The 20,782-nt window shown below is 37.6% G+C and overlaps 1 protein-coding gene across 7 annotated transcripts in view; it reads left to right on the forward strand.

The window, feature by feature from the left end:
* KLHL2 (kelch like family member 2) overlaps nt 1-20,782 on the forward strand; it is a 173,592-nt gene that overhangs the window by 38,601 nt on the left and 114,209 nt on the right. For 6 of the 7 annotated variants that reach the window (XR_015144095.1, XM_086346171.1, XM_086346172.1 and 3 more), the window contains one exon: nt 4,420-4,526. Coding sequence is in view for 5 of the 7 variants with exons in the window: in XM_086346171.1 (XP_086202297.1) it covers nt 4,420-4,526 (107 nt within the window). In the remaining 2 variants the exon portion in view is untranslated. Of the gene's footprint in view, nt 1-4,419; nt 4,527-7,496; nt 7,637-20,782 lie in introns of those variants that run through there. The other variant, XM_086346174.1, reaches the window with a different exon arrangement.

Genomic DNA, 20,782 nt, shown 5'->3' on the forward strand with positions numbered 1-20,782 from the left:
CATGACACTCCATGTGACCTATCCCAAGGTGTGACTTCGTACTGGTTTGCCTTTGTTTTTATCTTACTAGTTAATTAACTGACATTGTCCTTGGTTCCCTGTATGCACTTTAGATATTTGATGAATGAGTGAATAAGTGCAGATTTTACTAATTAGCAACTTTATTTATACCTTCATTCTGAAAGACTTTAATTTTTTTAGTCAATTGCCTCATTAGATTTCACATCAGATCAGATCAGATCAGATCAGTTGCTCAGTCATGTCTGATTCTTTGTGACCCCATGAATCGCAGCACGCCAGGCCTTCCTGTCCATCACCAACTCCCGGAGTTTGCTCAGACTCACGTCCATCGAGTCAGTCATGCCATCCAGCCATCTCATCCTCTGTCGTCCCCTTCTCCTCCTGCCCCCAGTCCCTCCCAGCATCAGAGTCTTTTCCAATGAGTCAACCCTTCGCATGAGGTGGCCAAAGTACTGGAGTTTCAGCTTTAGCATCATTCCTTCCAAAGAAATCCCAGGGCTGATCTTCTTCAGAATGGACTGGTTGGATCTCCTTGCAATCCAAGGGACTCTCAAGAGTCTTCTCCAACACCACAGTTCAAAAGCATCAATTCTTCGGCGTTCAGCCTTCTTCACAGTCCAACTTTCACATCCATACATGCCCACAGGAAAAACCATAGCCTTGACTAGACGAACCTTTGTTGGCAAAGTAATGTCTCTGCTTTTCAATATGCTATCTAGGTTGGTCATAACTTTCCTTCCAAGGAGTAAGCATCATTTAATTTCATTGCTGCAGTCACCATCTGCAGTGATTTTGGAGCCCAGAAAAATAAAGTCTGACACTGTTTCCACTGTTTCCCCATCTATTTCCCATGAAGTGATGGGACCGGATGCCATGATCTTCGTTTTCTGAATGTTGAGCTTTAAGCCAACTTTTTCACTCTCCACTTTCACTTTCATCAAGAGGCTTTTTAGTTCCTCTTCACTTTCTGCCATAAAGGTGGTGTCATCTGCATATCTGAGGTTATTGATATTTCTCTGGGTAATCTTGATTCCAGCTTGTGTTTCTTCCAGTCCAGCATTTCTCATAGTAGAAATATAAACTCACCATGTATACTTTGGGTATGGATGGCTAAAACAAATTTCTGTTATTTTTATTGCTGGATTTTATTTGTAGCTCTCTTCTCCTCATCCAAAGTCATTCAACTTCTTGTGAGCATGCACACTTGAAAAGATAAGAATGTGTCTACATTCAGTAGACACAAACTGGCTGAATGATAGGAAGATTGGTCAAATCTCTCTTGTCTGCAAGTACTGTTTTAAAAATATGTTATTGCTGGAATTGAATACTAAAACTAAGCATGTCTTTGATCTATAATGTGGCATTACACTCCATGTGACCTATCCCAGGGTGTGACTTCATACTGGTTTGCCTTTGTTTTTATCTTATTAGTTAATTAACATCAGCTAATAAGCTACTATTATACCTTGGTGGCTCTGATGGTAATGTATCTGCCTGCCATGCAGGAGACTCAGTTTGATCCCTGGGTCAGGAAGATCCCCTGGAAAAGGGAATGGCTATCCACTCCAGTATTTTTTCTGAAGAATTCCATGGACAGGGGAGCCTGGTGGGCTATACTCCATTGGGTTGAAAAGTTGGACACAACTGAGCAACTAACTTATATTAATTATCTTACCAGTAGCCAGTAAGGCCAAGATAATTATGTGATAAAAGGTTTGGATCAATGAGTAATTATAATTGAAGCTGAGTGTAATTACGGGATTTTGAGGTGTTCAGTGTAATTCCATTTAAGTTCCATCTTGAAACTAGAGCACTAGGAAGGATTATTGACAAAAGGAAAAGAGACATAAAGATGCAGTTGACTCACGTTTGAGCTGTGTGGAGATGGTTATGGTGGGAAACCTGGATGGCTCTGCTCACCCCAGCATCCCTCTTCTCACATGCTCTTTTTGTGCCACACTCCCCGTAGTACTTTGCTACTTAAGGTCTCCATCCAGTAGCCTCTGCTCTTCTCTCTGTGTGAGATTCTCTTGCTCCTCTCCATCCAGGTAACACTTATCTGTGATTAGAACTCAGCTAAGTACAGTAGCTGCAGGGTGCCTTTTCTGACCCCGAGTCTGATTTAGATGCTCTCCTGTTCTCCTAGCGTCTTCCCTCTGGCACTTTCTACTTTGTTCTGTAATCCTTGGATTGTCAGACCTTTCTGCTAGTCTCCTTAAGGGCAGAGAAGATCTTTCAGTGCTTTGTTGAATTTGACTTCTCTAACTATTTTTGTAGTGGTAGTGCTAAAAACCCACTAAAACTGGGCCTTTTGTAAACTATACGTAAGAATTCTGCATCGTATCTGGTGTACAGTATGTCTAATAAAAAATGGCTGTTGTTTATACTTTCTATTCCCTGTTTTATTCAAGCTTTAACACGTCTTAAAATCACATAACTTTAGATGGTTTTGTAAACCAGACTCCTTAGATTTGAATCCTGGCATTGCCACTAGTGGTGACTTTAGACTGCTTATTCATCTTTACCTTGGTTTCCCCAGCTATACATTTTAAGGGTAGAAATTACAATAACATGAACCTCATAAGATATTGATTAGAGAAGGCAATGGCAGCCCACTCCAGTACTCTTGCCTGGAAAATCCCATGGACAGAGGAGCCTGGTAGGCTGTAGTCCATGGGGTCGCTAAGAGTTGGACGTGAGTTAGCAGCAGCAGCAGCATAAGACGTTGATAAGGTCTAAGTGAAATTATACATGTGGATGGAGCTCCCGCATAACATCTTCCCGAAAAACCACTGACTTCCTCCTGCTTACTTAAGAACCCATGGAATTCATAGAATTGCAGAGTGGTTTCAACTGCTCAGAGTGTACTGTGGACTTTGTCAGTTTTCCACATTGATCTGGAGGAATTTCAGAGAGTGATGTGCCACATCTGGAGCCTAACAGGTTATGTCTCATCATAACCCATGCTTCAGCTTACAGGGCACAGTGAGCTTATCTCTGGGATGCTGTCCTCACTGTGGCTGGGTTGGCCCCTTTTCTTACAGTTTCTTCTAGACTTGGAGGGAATGTGAGTACCAGTAGGATCTTCAGAAGTTTTGGTGTGAACTCCACAGAAATAGGGCTTCCCAGGTGGCTCAGTGGTAAAGAATCCACCTGCCAATTCAGGAACCGTAGGAGACGCAGGTTAGATCCCTGGATTGGAAAGATCCCCTGGAGGAGGAAATGGCAACCCACTCCACTATTCTTGCTGAGATAATCCCATGGTCAGAGGAGCCTGGTGGGCTACAGTCCATAGGGTTGCAAAGAGTTGAAAATGACTAAATCGACTGAGCGCGCACAGCACAGCACAGAAAGAAGTTTGAAAGTGGTGTGGGAAATGGAACACTCAACGACTGGGTTAAGCTCCTGTGAAAATGTTTCTTGTAAGCTATTAGAAATTGCAGAAGCTGGTAGGCGCACCCTTGTGGGGAATGGGGATAGTTTAGCAGGAGGCCTAGTGTCACCTAGGTACACTATACTCATGAATTCAGTGTCAGGATATTTGAGGTGCAGAAAGGACTTTCGGCTCATCACACCTTGCTTCAGTCATTAGTGACGTGATTGCCAGTAAGGTTGGTGGAGTCCTCTTCTTTTTTCTGAAATTAGTGCCAGCAAAGTTTTACCCCAAAAAGATACTCAGTGACATTCTTATTTAGCTGGAGCGTTTCATCTAGCAGCTTATATAGCTTGTGAAAAGTGTTTACTGCATGTTTTTGAATGCATTAAAATGCATATCCATTAAAATGGATATTTTAGAACTAGAAGTGTAATTATATGTACTGAATAACTTTTAAGGTAACAAAATTCTTTTTAATTTTATGTGTGATAATATTTTCTGACATTGAAGAATGAGATGTTTTGCACTGGAAAATGTTCTGATTAAGTTAAACTTCAAATGCTCAAATGCCTTTCATGTAGCAAGTAGTTGAATATAACTCTACCTTTGCTTCATGACCCAGGACATTTCCTGTGTCTGTATAGTTTTGGTACTTTGACCCAATTTAGTTTTCTATGTGTGTTTTATTTTGTCTTGTCTTAGTGTCATACCACCATCTGCCACTTCTGCTGATGCAGTTCTTAATATAAACAACTTCCCCTTCCTACTCCATTGATAATTTGCTGCCAGTAACTTTCATTAGGTTGAGATAACACAAGCAAAATTCTGAGTGAGGGCAAAGGCATGTTGGCCTATGTCATGGCTGTTTTATTTGTGCTTCATGTTTGGGAACTCATTTTTAAGGATGGCAGTTTTTAGTTAAGTCTTCAGAAAATTGGGGCTTCACTGTAAAGGTTTTGCATAGGATGTTCAGTACATTTATTGTTGTTATCATTTAAATTTTTTCTCTCTCTCATAAACAGTCAGAATTTGCTGTGTGATGTCACGATTGTGGCCGAAGACATGGAAATTTCTGCTCATAGAGTGGTGCTGGCTGCCTGTAGTCCTTACTTTCACGCCATGTTTACAGGTATGAAATGTTTTGGTTATGGACGTTTATAAAATGTATACAGATTTGGGCTTTTCTTTCCACATTTTCTTTTTTTATATTTACTTATTTTTGGCTGCACTCAGTCTTCCTTGCTTCACGAGGGCTTTCTCTGGTTGTGGTGAGAAGGGGCTGCTCTCATTGCAGTGACGGGCATCTCATTGTGATGGCTTCTCTGGTTGCAAAGCACAGGCTCTAGGTATGCAGGCTTCGGTAGTCGCGGCACACAGGCTCAGTGGGTGCAGCTCGCAGGCTTTAAAGCATAGGCTCAGTAGTTGTGGCACATGAGCTTAGTTGGTCCATAACATGTGGAATCATCCCGCACCAGGGATCAAACCCTTGTCCTCTGCATTGACAGGCAGATTCTTACCACTGTGCCACCAGGGAAGTCCCACATTTTCTTTTCTTATTAACATTTTATTGTTATGAAATTAAGCATTGTAGTAGAAGAAAATGCTATTGTTTTGTTTTAAATTACTCTTCATCTTTGTTTTTCATTATTGTTACCATGTTGTGTACATACATGTGTACATTACATACAAGTACAATTTTATGCTCAGCCTCCCCCTTTTGCATTTATATTTGCATATATGGGCTAAGTTTGCCTCCCTGCAGTTTATAAGAGCTTTTAGCATTTTCTTATTTTGACGAAGGTAAATTGCTTTTACTGTTCTGCATTTCTTCAAAGGATTTTCACATTTGCCTCATCACTGTTTATAGTGAACAAATAAATGTTTAGTAAATGCCTTTTGATTCAGCAATATATGAAAATAGAGTGGATACTTAGTTATAAAAATACATAGAATAATTTTAGTATTTTGGACAAAAAAAAGTAGTTTACTAATGCCACACTGAAGCCGTTAAATTCATTTTTCTGTCTTTAAACTCTTTAAAAAAATACAGTTGATGTACAATATTTTGTTTTAAGAGCACTGTTTAATGATTTGGCATTTGCATGCTTTATGAAATGGTTAGATGATCACTATATGAGTCCTTTAGCCATGTATCCCCACACAGAATCACTATAGTATCACTGTCTTTATGTTGTGTATTACATCCCCATGACTTTATTCTTTTCATAATTACAGGTTTGTATCACTTAACTATTCACCTAATTCTCCCCCTTTCCACCGTGCTCACCTGTGTCAATTGCCCGTTTGTTCTCTGTGTTTGTTGATTCTGTTTTCACTTTATTTTGTTTGTTTTGTTACCTTTGATTTCACATATGAAATCATGTAATGTTTGTAGTCTCTGTTTGACTTATTTCACTTAGCATGATATCCTCTAGATATATCCGTGTTGTTGAAAATGGTAAGATTTCATTCTTTTTTATGCCTATTCATATTTCATTGTATATATACCACATATTCTTTATCCTTTTATCTATCAATGGACACAGGTTGCTTTTATATGTTGGCTATTGTAAGCAGTGCTGCAATGCTGCAATAAATGTAGAGGTGCACATATTTTTCCAGTTACTGTTTTTGTTTTCTTCAGGTGTGAAGAAAGTTGAATTGGTGAATCATATGGTAGTTGTATTTTTAATTTTTTGAGGCACCTGCATACTGTTTTCCATAGTGGTTGTATTAGTTTATAGTCCTGCAAACAGTGCACAAGTGTTTTTCTTTACATCTTCACCAATATTTCTTATTTGTTAACTTCTTGAAAACAGCCATTCTGACAGGTATGATATAGATCTTATTCTGATTTTGATTTGTGTTTCCCTGGTTATTAGTGATGCTGACTACCTTTTCATATGCCTGTTGGCCATCTGTATGTCTTCTTTGGAGCAATGTCTATACAAGTACTCTGGCCATTTTTATTTTTGATGTTCAGTTGTATGAGTTTTTTGTTTATTTTGGATGGAAACTCCTTATTGGATAGTTCATTTGGAAATACTTTCTTTCACTTGTTAGGCTGCCTTCCTAGTTGTTGATAGTTTTCACTGTGCAAAAGCTTCTTAGTTTCATGTAGTCCCATGTGTTAATTTTTGCTTTTGTTGCCGTTCCCTGAGAGAGAAATCCAATAAATATTGCTTTGATCGTACTGTCTATGCTTTCTTCTAGGAATTTTATGGTTTCAGGTATTATATTAAGTCTTTAATCCATTTTGAGTTTATTTTTGTGCATGATATTAGAAAGCAATCCAGTTGGATTCTTTTGCATGTAGCTGTCCACTTTTCCCAGCATCATTTATTGAAGAGACTGTCTACTCCCCATTGCCTTTTTTGTTGGAGATTAATTGACCATTTAAGTTTTGATTTATTTCTGTACTCTCTATTTAGTTATATTGACCCATGTATTTTTCTTTTTTGTACTAATACTAGACTATTTTGATTACTGTACCTTTGTAATATAAATTAAAGTCACGGAACATGATACCTCCCTCTTTGTTCTCCTTTCTTAAGATTGTTTTGGCTGTTTGGGATGTTTTCAGACAAATTTTAGAATTATTTGTTCTAGTTCTGTGAAAAGTATCATGGGTATTTTGATAGGGATTGCATTGAATCTATAGATTACCTTTAGGATTTATGATCATTTTAACTGTATTAATTCTTCCAACCCATAAGCATAGTATTCTTTCCATTTGCTTTTGTTGTCTTTAGTTTCTTTCATCCATGTCTTATAGCTTTCAAAGTACAAGTTTTTTTGCCTCTTTGGTTGTATTTATTCCAAGGTATTTTATTCTTTTGGATGAAATTGTAAATGTGATCAATTTCTCTTTCTGATGGTTTGTTATTAGTGTATAGAAACACAGCATGTTTCTGAATATTACGTTTTTATTCTAGATCTTTACTGAGTTTATGTATTAAATTAATTCTGATAGTTTTGGGTAGCATTATAAGGATTTTCTATATATGGTCATGTCCTCTGCAAACATTGACAGTTTTACTTCTTCTTTTCCAATTTAGATTCCTTTTATTTATTTTTCTTCTCTGTTTGCTGTGGGTAGAACTTCCAAAACTATGTTGGATAAAAGTGGCAAGAGTGGACATCATTGTCTTGTTCCTGATTTTAGAAGAAATGCTCTCAGCTTTTCACCATTGAGTATGATAACTGTGGGCTTGTCATATATGGCCTTATTATATTGAGGTAGGTTCACAATATATATATTGTGCTCACTTTCTAGAGAGTTTTTTTTTTATCATAAATGGATATTGAATTTTATGAATAGCTTTTTGTGCATCTATTGATATGATCATATCATTTTTATTCTTCAGTGTGTTAAAGTGGTATATCTCATTGATTGGTTTGTGGAGTATTAAATCATCTTTAATCATATATCTCTAGGATAAAGTCTACTCGATACGGTATATGATTCTTTTGGTGCATTGTTGATTTCAGTTTACTAATATTTTGAGAGTTTTTGCACCTGTGTTCGTCAATGGTACTGGCCTGTAATTTTATTTTTGGGGTGGTGTTTTTGCCTGTTTTGGTAGCGTGATGCCGATCTTACAGAATGCATTCCAAAGTGTTCCTTTGTCTTCAGTTTTTTGGCATAGCGTGAGTTGGTATTAACTCTTTAAATGTTTGATAGAATATCACCTATTGGTGTTGGATTTTTCTTTGTTGGTAATTTTCACAATTATTGGTTCAGTTTCATTACTGGTAACCAGTCTTCATATTTTATGTGTCTTCCTGATTGTCTTTGGAGATTGTATATTGCTTGGAATACATCTATTTTAAATTGCCCATTTTGTTGATGTATACTTGTTCACAGTAATCTCTAAGGATCTTTTGTATTTTTGTGGTTTCACCTGTAATTTCTCAGTTGTTTATTTGGGCCCTGTCTTTATGAGTCTAGCTAAATAGTTATTAATTTTGTGTATCTTTTCAAAGAACTAGCTCTTTCATTGATCTTTCTGGTTTTTAGTCTTTATTTATTTTTGCTCTGATATTAATTATTTCTTTCCTTCTACTAACTTTAGGTTTTGTTTATTTTAATTTTTCCGGTTCCTTTGGGTATAAGGTTAGATTGCTTTGAGATTTTTCTTATTTCATGAAGTAGGCTTGTATGACTGTAAACTTTCCTCTTAGAACTGCTTTTGCTGTGTTCCATAGACTTTGGATTATTGTATCATGTTTGGATTGTGTTTCATTTTAATTTGTCTCCAGATTTTTATTTCCTTTTGATTTCTTCAGTGTCCTGTTGGTTGTTCAGTGGCATATTGTTTAGGCTGCATGTGTTTGTGCTTTTTCATTTTTTTTCTTATTGATTTTTCTTCTCATACTACTGATATGATTTCTGTCATCTCAAATTTATTCAGATTTGTTTTGTGGCAACATATCCTGGAGAATGTTCTTTGTGCACTTGAATGTGTATTCTGCTGCTTTTTGCTTATGTTCTGATTGAACCCAGGTCTCTTGTGTTCACCATCGGAGCTACCAGGGAAGCCCGTATTCTGTATATACATAGAAAATTTATCTAGTTAAATGTGTTATTTAAGGCTAGTGTTTCCTTATTGATATTTTTTCCAGATGATCTGTCTGCAGATATAAATGGGGTGTTAAAAGTCCCCTACTATTATTGTAATCCTGTTGGCTTAATTTATTTATGTACTCCTGTGTTGGGTTTCCCAGGTGGCACTAGTGGTAAAGAAGCCAGTGCAGGAGACATTAGAGATGCACATTCAATCCCTGGGTTGGGAAGATCCCCTGGAGAAGGGCATGGCAACCCATTCCAGTATTCTTACCTGGAGAATCCCATGAAGCAAGGAGCTTGGTGGGCTACTGAGTCAAACATGACTGAAGTGAGTTAGCATGCAGGCATGCATGTTGGGTGTGTATACATTTACAGTTGTTATATCTTCTTGGATTGATCCCTTGATCGTTAGGTAATGCCTGTCTTTGTCTCTTGATAACATCTTTGTTTTAAAGTCTGTCCTGTCTGATATACATCTGCCACCCCAGCTTTCTTTTCATTTGGATTTATGTGGAATATTTTTTCCATCTCTTCACTGTTAGTCTGGGTGTATCTTTAGATCTGAAGTAAGTCTCTTGTAGGTTGCATATATGTGTGGTAAGTTGCTTTAGTTGTGTCTAACTCTGTATGACCCTGTGGACTGTAGACTTCTTGGCTCCTCTGTCCATGGGGATTCTCCAGGCCAGAATACTGGAGTAGGTTACCATGTCCTCCCACAGGGGATCTTCCTGACCCAGGGATTGGACCCACGTCTCTTATGTCTCCTTCATTGGCAGGCAGGTTCTTTACCACTAGCATCACCTGGGAAACATACAGATAGGTTTTATTTTTTTAAATCTATTCAACCATTCTGTCTTTTGATTGGAGCAGTTTGTTTATTTTCATTTTAACTATTGATGTATATGTAGTTCTTGCCATTTTGTTAATTGTTTTCTGGTCATTTTTATGGTTTTCTTTTGTTCCTTTTTCTTTAATATTCCTATTAAAATATCATGTAATTTAATTAATTTTAAAAGATTTATTTATTTGTTTCGGCTGTTTGGTCTTTTCTGCTGTGTGTACTTTTCTCTCGTTGCAGTGAGTGAGGTCTGCTCTTAATTTTTGTGAGAGGTCTTCTCGTTGCAGTGGTTTCTCTTGTTGCAGGGCACGGGCTTTAAGTCATGCAGACTTCAGGTGTTGTGGCAAGTGGGCTTAGCAGTTGTGGCTCATGTGGGGTGGTTTTACAGCATCTGAGGTCTCTTCATGGCCGAGAGATCAAACCCGTGTCTCCTTCATTGGTAGGCAGGCTCTTTACCACTAAGCCACCAGGGAATCCCTGGTGATTCTCTTTTGTTGTTACCATAAGGTTCATATATAACAACCTGTGCGTGTATATATGTGATTATTTCAAATTGAAGATCTCTGCAGTTCTAATGCATTGTAACAGCCCTGCATTTTTATTTCTACCTCCCTTTATTTAATGTTTTTTGTCATATTTTACATCTTTTTGTTTGTATACCCCTTAACTATTTGTTGTAGCTATAAATGATTTTACTATTTTTGCCTTTTTACCTTCCTTCTAGCTTTTAAGTTGTTTATCTACTACTTTTACTATTTGTTTGCCTTTACATGTAAGAATTTTCATGTTTCTGTTTGGAGTCTGTCTTTTCCACTTAGAGAAATTCCTTGAATTCATTTCTTACAAAGCTGGTTTGGTGGTACTGAACTCTCTTAGCTTTTGCTCATTTGGAATACTCTTCCTCTTCCCCTTCAAATCTGGGTGAGAGCCTTGCAGGTAGAACATTTGTGGTGTAGATTTTATTGTTTCATCACTTGGAATATCATGGCACTCCTCCTGGCCTGCTAAAGTTCCTGCTGAAGAGTCAGCTGACAGTCTGGGGTGTTCTCTTGCTGCTTTTTAAGATTTTCTCTTTATCTTTAATTTTTGCCATTTTAATTACAACGTGTTGTGGTGTGGACCTCTTTAAGTTCCTCTTGTTTGCGATTCTTTGCTTCCTCTCACTGAATGTTTCTTTCTTTCCCTAGGTTAAGGAAGTTTCACCTGTTATTTCTTCAAGTAACTTCTCTGCCCTTTGCTGTCTTTTTCCGGTACCCCTATAATACGAATGTTAGTATGCTTGATGTTGTCCCAGAAGTCTCTTAAATATTCTCATTTTTTTCAAATTCTTTTTTTTTCCTGTTCACCTTGAATGATTTCCACTACTCTGTCTTCCATGTTGCTATTATACTTCTCTGTATCATCTAAAATACTTTTCCTTCCAGTTTCTTTTTTCTGGGTATTTTATCTTCATGTCTGTTCGGTTTATTTTTATATTTTCTAACTTTCCTAAAATTCTCACTGTGTTCATCTAATTCTTCTCCCACATTCATGGAGCATCTTAATGATCGTTAATGAGAACTCTTTATCAGGTAAGTTGCCTGCCTCCATTTCTTTTAGTTCTTTTTCTGAAGCTTTGTCTTATTCCTTTGTGTAGAGCATATTTTGCTCTCTCCTCATTTTGCCAAATTTTCTGTATTTATCAGGTAAATTGGTTATATTTCTGGATCTTGGAGAAGTGGCCTTATATGGTTGACGTCCTGTAGGGCCCAGTAGCTTGCTCCCCTCCTATTTCAGAGCTATATGTTCTTAGGGTGCCCCCTATAAGGACCGTGTAACTCCTTCTGTTGTGGTGGGAAGAGTACTATGGGCAGTCTGGTAGGCAGATTCCTGGTTTCTGGCCCGGTTGGCTGCAAGACTGTGCCCTGCATAGTGGCTGTAGTCAGGCTGGAGGTTGGGGTCAGCTTCCCATGAGACTGTCTGCATGACCCTGGTTGGGGCACAGGGCTGCTGCCAGCTTGCTGGTGTGCAGATAAGCCCCTGGAGCTAATAGTCTATCGGGTGGATCCCAAAATGGCATTGCCAGCACCAGTGTCCTTGTGGTAGAATGACATCCTCAGAATGGTTGCCACCAGCATTGGTGCCCTCAGGGTGATCTCTTGCCTCTTGGGAGCCTAAGATCAGTATGTAGGTCTAGCCCAGGCTTCTTTCAAACTGCTGCTTCTGTCCTGGGTCTCTGAGTGTATGAGATTCTGCACATCCCTGAAACAGCTGAGTCTTTCCCACAGCCCTCTTGCTGTCCTGCACGCAGGCCCTTCTGGCCTTCAAAACCAGATGTTGTAGTGGCTTGTCTTCTTGATGTAGGATTCCTGGGCTGGGGACCCTGATGTGCAGCTCGGAACCCTTGCTCTTTGGGGAGAACCTCTGTAATTGTGATTATACTCTTGTTTGTGGGTTGCTCATTCAGGTGAGTTAGATCTTGACTAGGTCTTGTCATTGTCCCTTCTACCCTTCTCATTGTGGTTCCTACTCTATGTCTTTATGTGGGAGATATCTGCTAGTTTTCAGGTCATTCTCATTTATAGTTGCTCTGTGAGTAGTTGTAATTTGATGTGTCTGTAGGAGCTGGTGAGCTCCAGGTCTTCCTACTCTGCCACCTGGCCACATCCTCCCTTAACTTCATTCTTAAGAAAACAAAATCGAAACATCCAGTATAGTACTGTTGAAGAAAATGAAGTTATTATCTTTTCCAACAATGAGCTTATAGTCTTAGATTATTGATAGAACAAACAAATGCTTGTAAATACATAGTTATAGAAGAAAGCCCAAATTTAAGTCTATTCATACTTTAGAAACTTAAATATTTCCTATGTCTAACATTTTGCTAGATACTTTAAGGGGTAATAAACAAAATTAGCACACTTTTTGTACCAGTAATTTATTAATATCATTGGAGAAATGAGTTGTACACACTTCATTTTTATGCTTTTTTGCTTTTTGTTAAAGGATGGTTTATTAGAGTGGTCAAGGTGCAAGTGTTGAACAATCCAAGCAGACTAACAGCATGGCATGTATTAATAGATGTGCACCCTTTAAATACATAATAGTTTGTGGAAGATCTGTTCAGAGCAGTAATACAGATGGTGAGGACTATGATGGACAGTGTTGAGAGATGGGGATCTGACATTTCCTGAAATGTAATGAGTACCAAGGGTTTATACACATAAAAAAAAGTGCAGAGGCAATGTGGAGAGAATAGGCTTGGTGTTTTGAGAGTAGTGAGGACTCTGGAGACCACCTCACTTTTCAGCCTGTTACATTCTTGTTGTTCCTGAACTGAGTTAAATAATCAAGAATGTAAGAAAGGGGACTTCCCTGGTGGCCCAGTGGTTAAGATCTGCCTGCCAGTTCAGGGAACATGGATTTGATCCCTGGTCTGGAAAGATTCTATATGCTGCAGTGACGTCTCAGCACCACAGCTCCGGAGCCCACACTCCAGGGCTCGTGTGTTGCAACTGCTGAGCCCGTGCATTGTAACTACTGAAGCCCACACACCTAGAGCCTGTGCTCTGCAACAAGAGGAGCCAGGACAACAAGAAGCCCATTGCAACAAAGACCCAGCTCAGACAAAATAAATAAATAAATAAATAAATAAAATTAATTAATTATAAAAAAGACAAATGTAGGAAAAACAGTAGAGGGGTTGTGAGCCATATTGGGCAAGTGATTTGGGGATGGTGCCTTTAACTGAGGCTGATTAGAAAAGTTATAGAGGGACTAGTCACATTTTTATGTCCTAATTTCACTTCAATGACTGTCTTATTTATTACTCCTGGAGACTTTTTCCAAACAGAATTTCTAGGTTTGTAAAAGCAGTATTTGATCTGCTTTGTGTTGGCCTAATTTAGGAGTTCCCTAGTAAAGTGCCTTCTTTCAAGTCTTTGTTAGAATTACTGAATCTGGGATCATTAGTCTCTTCTTCAGTTTTGGCCTCAGTTTTCCCTTTTGGAAAATGAGCATAATAATGTTACTTCCTAGGATTCTTATAAAGATTATATGAGATCATGTATGTTTGTCCTTTATTTGACACATAGAAAATGTTCAATTAATATTGGCATTTTCGTGGTTATCATTATTATTTTTTACCCTCAATTCCTAAAGGTTGTTGTAAGGGTAAAAGATTGAAAATGTCTTAAAGTAGACTTCTTTTGATAAAGATTTTATTTTCCAGTTACAAAATGTAATGATTAATTTAAAATTACAAGATCAGAGTTGGTTTCCTTTCCCTTCAAAAGATAACACTTAAGAGTCTCGAAACTCCCTGAGCCTTTGACATCCAGAGACATGGATGTTGGTGATAGGAGATCTCATTATGTCTCTGTTTTTCTTCCCTCTTTACTTTTTAATCTAAACTACATTTCAGCTTCCCTCATTTCTTTCTTTCTTTCATCCTTCCTTTTTTTTTTTTTTAACCTAATGATTCTCACCTCTTCATATTTTAGTTGACATGCAATTTTTGAATTATGCGTAACGATGGGGATGGGACCCTGAAGATGTTTTGATTCTATAAGTATTCCTAATGTCTCAGTTAACTGGTAGCTGGGTACTTCTTGCAGTTCAGCCTGTTTCTGCCTGAGAATACTTGGTCAAATCTTAGATTGCTATGCCACGGTGCAAAATGGGAATATTATGTTAATTTCTGGCACATATAAAATATGAATTGAGTACCTTGATTGTGACTTTTACAATTTTATTGAGGCATATTTTACATTGTAATTTTCAGTGATTTTTAATAAATTTACTCAGTAGTACTGCCATCACCATAAATCAACTTTATAGCATTTTAGTCCCTATGTTTTATTTTTGAGACTCATCCATATTGTAGTATATATCATCAGATTGTTCCTCTTTATTGCTAAGTAGATTCCATTGTATGAAAACAGCAAATTTTGACTATATATTTACCAGCTGATGGACATTTAGATTGTTTCCAGTTTCTAGCAATTATGGCTAATGCTTCTATGAACATTCACATGTAGTTCTTTGTGTGGACACAAATTTTTATTTCTCATGGTGATAGATACATATGTGTGGAATGTCTGGTTATGTGGTAAATTTATATTTAACTTCTTAAAAATTGCTATATTATTTCCCCAAGTGACTGCATCATTTTATATTCCTACATTATGTATAAGTGTTTCCATTTTTCCACTTCCTTACCAACATTTGTTACTTTTTTTTTTTTTTCCAGTTGTGGTCATTCTAATGGATGTGAAGTGGCATCTCTTATAGTTTCATTTGCACTTCCCTGATGACTAATGATGTTGAGCATCTTTTCATGTACTTGGTAGGCTAGAATTTTATGGTTCTTTGGTAGTAGATATTATTTACCTTTCTGGCAATCTTTGTTTATTTTCTTCTTTTGAATCCACTAAATAGCAGTTTGGCAAAGATTAGGTAAAATAAGACATGGAGATTTGGTCTGGGGGGTTTAGTGTACATGTATTTAAGATTTGCTAGACTATGAACCCATTGTTTGTCTGTTTTCCTGTCTGAAGTCCTACTGTATTTATATTATCTTTCATAAAAAATATGAGGAGGCCCACAAGTAGACCTTGGCGTGCTTCCATGCTATTACGTGCTGTGATGTTTGAGTCCTCTGGCTCAGTGATCAGCTATACACAAACGTGTCTGCAGTGGCACAGGGCTACCTTGTACTCCTCTTGTTCCTTGTGATTTGCCTATTTAGAAATGGGGACTCTGCAGATACTCTTTTTGGCCCTTGTTTTTCATCTCCCTTAAACTCAGAAAAATTTTCATTCAAATTATATCACCTAAAAAAGAATTCTATTACTCTTCTTAGTTCCAAGTTTTCTGGTAGAAGAAGGGAAGTGAAAAGTAATTTTGTGATGTATCACCGGTTTTTCTTTTGTGAAGTTTAGATTAAGGCCAGGTTGTTTAACTGTTACTTGAAAAAGAATATATCAAATTGATTTCTTGTGTTTTTATTCATTTATCTATCTTTTTTTGCTTGTTTTGTTTTGGTTGATGGTGGCATGTGGGATCTTTGTTCCATGACCAGGGATCAAACCCATGCCCACTGTAGTGAAAGTGTGAAGTCCTAACCGCTAGACCACCAGGGAAATCCTGGGTTTTTGTGTTTTAAAATTACTTGCTTGTGTACAGATGTGACATTTAGAATGCCCTTTTCCTTAACACATATATTTGAGGCTTCTTTTGTGCCACAGGCTAAAATATCTGAAATCTAGTGGGAAATAGGAAATTATTTTCATTCTTTTTGGGGAGTGCTTTTTGATCATTTTCTTTTGTCACATTGAACATCATTTAGTAAGGTAAATTAGAATAGGAAGAGAGATTATCATTTGTGTAAGATGTGAGTTTTTTTAAAAGTTGCAAGCATGTTATATTTGTCTTAAGATTTGTGCTTTCCTTCATCAAGGAGTACTCATTGAGCACCTTCTGTGTGCTGGGTGTTATCCTAGTCTTTCAGAAAGGAAGAAAGGTTAGACAGAGAGGAAACAAGGTTTCTTATATTGCTGACTGCTGTAAAGAACATTAAATAGGGTATTGCACATAAAGTGCATATGTCTTTAGTCTGCATATGACAGAGAACTCCCCTTAAGGTGGTTTAAATAGCAAGGAAATACATTCTTTCATAACTAGAAAGTGAGCTGGTCACCAAGGATCCTCATCTGTCTGTGTTATCACCAAGCTGTACTCACTAAAAATTTTATCCTTTAATTGCTTCCCCCATGAATGCAAGATGCCTACTAGAGTGGACTAATATCTCAAGGAAGGAAAAGGGTTATCTCTTTCCTGTTTTCTTTTAGGAAGTAGGAGACCTGTTCCAGAAGTTATTCAAACTAGAGCCAAATTGGCAGGGAAATGCAGGTACCATGTTTGCCTTAGATTAGTTATAGAATTGGGGAATTTTGTATCATACCACCATAGCCAGTGCCTGGCAGGGCCATTCGGGTCATCTTGCCAGAAGGAAGATACCAATATGTTGGTAGTGTCTTTGTAACCTAAAAGCTAAAGAGCAATAATGATTGGAGGGGTTGACACATGTAACTTGAAGAGTAATGGAATACATTTTATTTATTAAATGTGGCTGTAATTTGTCATTCAAGTCTTAGTGTTTCAGCATAGTATAAAGTCTGTATTATACTTTTACTATTTTTTCAGTTTTTGTGTGCTAGGTAGTAACTAAAGTTAGAATCATATGCACTTTTTATTGATCCTAGGATTTGCCCTCTTATATCTATTCACTTCTTAGAACTTCAGAATGGGTAAACACAGTTATCAGTTTGTTCTGGGCTTCAAGAGTCCCGATTATGGTCCTTGAGATGGAAATGTTTACGTCCATATGTGTGTCCGTAAACGTTTACAATTTGGAGGTCTTCATTTCTTTTCTCAAGAAAAGTACAGTGTTCACTAGTCAAAGTGCTTAGCTCAACCTGTATAGTAACTTTTCAGTAAATGTTTGATGCCTGAAATCCTTCAAAGCTAGAACACAATAACTTAAGTGTTACTGGGTTGGCCAAAAACTTCCTTTGGTTTTTAAGTAAAAATACTGGATTGGCTAAAAAGTTGGTTTGGATTTTTCTGTTAAGATTTTATGGAAAAGCCTGAATGAACTTTCTGGCCAACCTAATAAAACACACATTTCTCATTTTTACCAAGAACTTTATGAACAATGTCATCACTGTTTTGTTCCATTGCTGTTGTTCAGTCGCTCAGTTGTGTCCTACTCTTTGTAACCCTGTGGACTGCAGCACACTGGGGTTTGCTGACCTTTACCATCTCCTGGAATGTGCTCAAACTTGTATCTGTTGAGTTGGTGATGCCATCCAGCCGTCTCATTCTCTGCTGTCCCCTTCTTCTGCCTTCAATCTTTCCCAGCATCAGGGTCTTTTCTAATGAGTCAGCTGTTCGCATCAGGTGGCCAAAGTATTGGAGCTTCAGCATCAGTTCTTCCAGTGTATATTCAGAGTTGATTTCCTTTAGGATTGACTGGTTTGATCTTGCTGTCCAATGGACTCTCAAGATTCTTCTCCAGTACCACAGTTCAAAGACACTCAGCTTTTTTTATTGTCTGGTTCTCATGTCCATATAAGACTATTGGAAAAACGATGCTTTTGACTAGATGGACCTTTGTAGGCAAAGTAATTTCTTTGCTTTTGAATATGCTATGTAGGTTTGGCATTGCTTTTCTTTCAAAGGAGCAAGCGTCTTTTAATTTCAAGGCTGTGGTCACCATCTGCAGTGATTTTGGAGCCCAAGAAAATAAAGTCTCTCACTGTTTCCATTGTTTCCCCATCTATTTGCCATGAAGTGATGGGACCGGATGCCATGAACTTAGTTTTCTGAATGTTGAGTTTTAAGCCAGCTTTCTCACTCTTCTCTTTCACTTTCATCAGGAAGCTCTTCAGTTCCTCTTGTTTTCTGCCATGAGGGTGGTGTCATCTGTATATTTGAGGTTATTGATATTTCTCCCTGCAATCTTGATTCCAGCTGTGCTTCATTCAGTCTGGCATTTCATATGATGTACTCTGCATATAAGTTAAATAAGCAGGGTGACAATTACAGCCTTGATATACTCCTTTCCCAATTTTGAACCAGTCTGTTCATGTCTGGTTCTAACTGTTGCTTCTTGACCTGCATACAGGTTTCTCAGGAGACAGGTCAGGTGGTCTGGTATTCCCATGTCTTTAAGAATTTTCCACAGTTTGTTTTGGTCTGTACAGTCGAAGGCTTTAGCATAGTCAATGAAGTAGAAGTATGTTTTTCTGGAATTTTCTTGCTTTTTCTATGATCCATTGGATGTTTGTAATTTGATCTCTGGTTCCTCTGCCTTTTCTAAACCCCGTTTGTACATCTGGAAGTTCTTGGTTCAAATACTGTTGAAGCTTGAAGGATTTTGAACATTACTCTGCTAGCATATGAAATAAGTGCAATTGTGCAACAGTTTGAACATTCTTTGGCATTGCCTTTCTTTGGGATTGGAATGAAAACTGACCTTTTGCAGTCCTGTGCTCACTGCTGAGTTTTCCAAATTTGCTAGCATATTGAGTGCAAAACTTTGACAGCATCATCTTTTAGGATTTGAGATAGCTCAGCTGGAATTCCGTTACTTCCACTAGCTTTGTTTGTAGTGATGCTTCCTAAGGCCCACTTTGCATTCCAGGGTGTCTGGCTCTAAGTGAGTGTTCACACCGTCATGGTTATCTGGGCCATCAAGATCTTTTTTGTATAGTTCTTCTGTGTGTTCTTTCCACCTCTTCTTAATATCTTCTGCTTCTGTTAGGTCCATACTGTTTTTGTTCTTTATTGTGTTTACCTTTTCATGAAATGTTCTCTTGGTTGGTATTTCTAATTTTCTTAAAGAGAGCTCTAGTCTTTCCCATTCTTTTGTTTTCATCTATTTCTTTGCATTTTTTGCTTAAAAAGGCTTTCTTATCTCTCCTTGCTAGTCTCTGGAACTTTTTGTTCCATTATTCTCTGCCATTTTTCCGACAACTTCATAATTCCATCTTCAGAAAACTTTTTATCTTTTTGAGTGAAAAACTGTTCCGGATGCCTTTTACAGTCTTCCAGGGAGTTGAAATTTTTTTAGTTAAGAAAATTTTGTAAAGACTAAAATAAATGGACATCTGAAGGTGCAATATCTGATGAATATGGCAGATGAATCAGAAATTCTCAGCCAAGCTGTAACAGTTTTTGCCTGGTCATCAAAGAAACACACGCTTATGTATTAGTATCCTGATGGAAGATAATGCATTTTCTGTTGACTAATTCCAAATGCTTTTCTTCGAGTGTTGCTTTTACTTTCCCATCTAGTTGGAAACAGTACTTGATGGAATTAATCATTTGGTTTTCTCCAAGGAGCTCATTATAGAGGATTCTCTTTCTGTCCTACCATATACACAGCATCACCTTCTTTGGATGAACATTGGCCTTTGGCGTGGGTAGTAGTGGTTCATTTCTCTTGCCCTATGATCTCTTCCATTCCACATTCTTGTACATTATCCACTTTTCACCACTCATCACAATTTGTTTTAAAATTGGAACGTTTTTGTTAACATTTCAGTAGAAAATTGCAGGTGGAAATATTGCCAAGAAGGGTTTTTTTTTCCACTTAACTATGTGGGACCCAGACATCAAAAAATTAATATAATGAAGCTGGTACAAATGGTTTTCAGTGCTTAGGTTGGATATTTTTGAGTATATTGATTATCTCCTATGTGATGTAATATTGATTGTGTTCAGTTAATGTGTCAATCAATTTCAACTGGTCTACCCAACTGTGAGACATAGTCCAGCGAGAAATTTCCAGCACAAAACTTCACGAATCACTTTTGATATATTTGCTGAGTCATAACACTTTCTCTATACATTGCAAAAATCTTTTTTTTTTTTAGTTGCATTTTTAGTTGTGTTTCAGTTGCAGTAATATGCTGAAAGTATTCCTTTTTTCAGTATTAAAATGGCTATACAATAATTCACCAATTTTAATGTTTTTTAAAATGCATGCTGATATGATATCACATATACAATACACAATACTGTACTGTACTGTATGTGCTTGGTCATGTCTGACTTTTGCAGCCCCATAGACTGTAGCTTGCCAGGCTCCTCTGTCCATGGGATTCTCCAGGCAAGAATATTGGAGTGGGTTGCAATACATAATACAAGCTAACAAAATTTTTCAAATGAAGTTAAAGACAACTAAGTGCTACTAGAGCCAGCTCACTGAAAAAACTGGACGAACTTTTAGGCCAACCCAGTGCTAATTGTGTTGAAAGGTGCTGCACTTCAAATTGGCACTTGTTTTACTTCTCACTTTTCTAGTCTTTTATGTCTCCAGCCATTACTTACTGGATATCTACCATAGGTCAGGTGTTGTGGGATACAGAGGTAAGAAAGATATTATCTGTACTCTCAAGAGGCTTAAGAATCCAGGTGGGGAGAACCAGAT

The sequence above is a fragment of the Bos grunniens genome, chromosome 17, assembly GCF_055505025.1.
Source record: "Bos grunniens cultivar Pamir isolate PY7600 chromosome 17, Bosgru_T2T1.0, whole genome shotgun sequence".
Classification (NCBI taxonomy): Eukaryota; Metazoa; Chordata; class Mammalia; order Artiodactyla; family Bovidae; genus Bos; species Bos grunniens.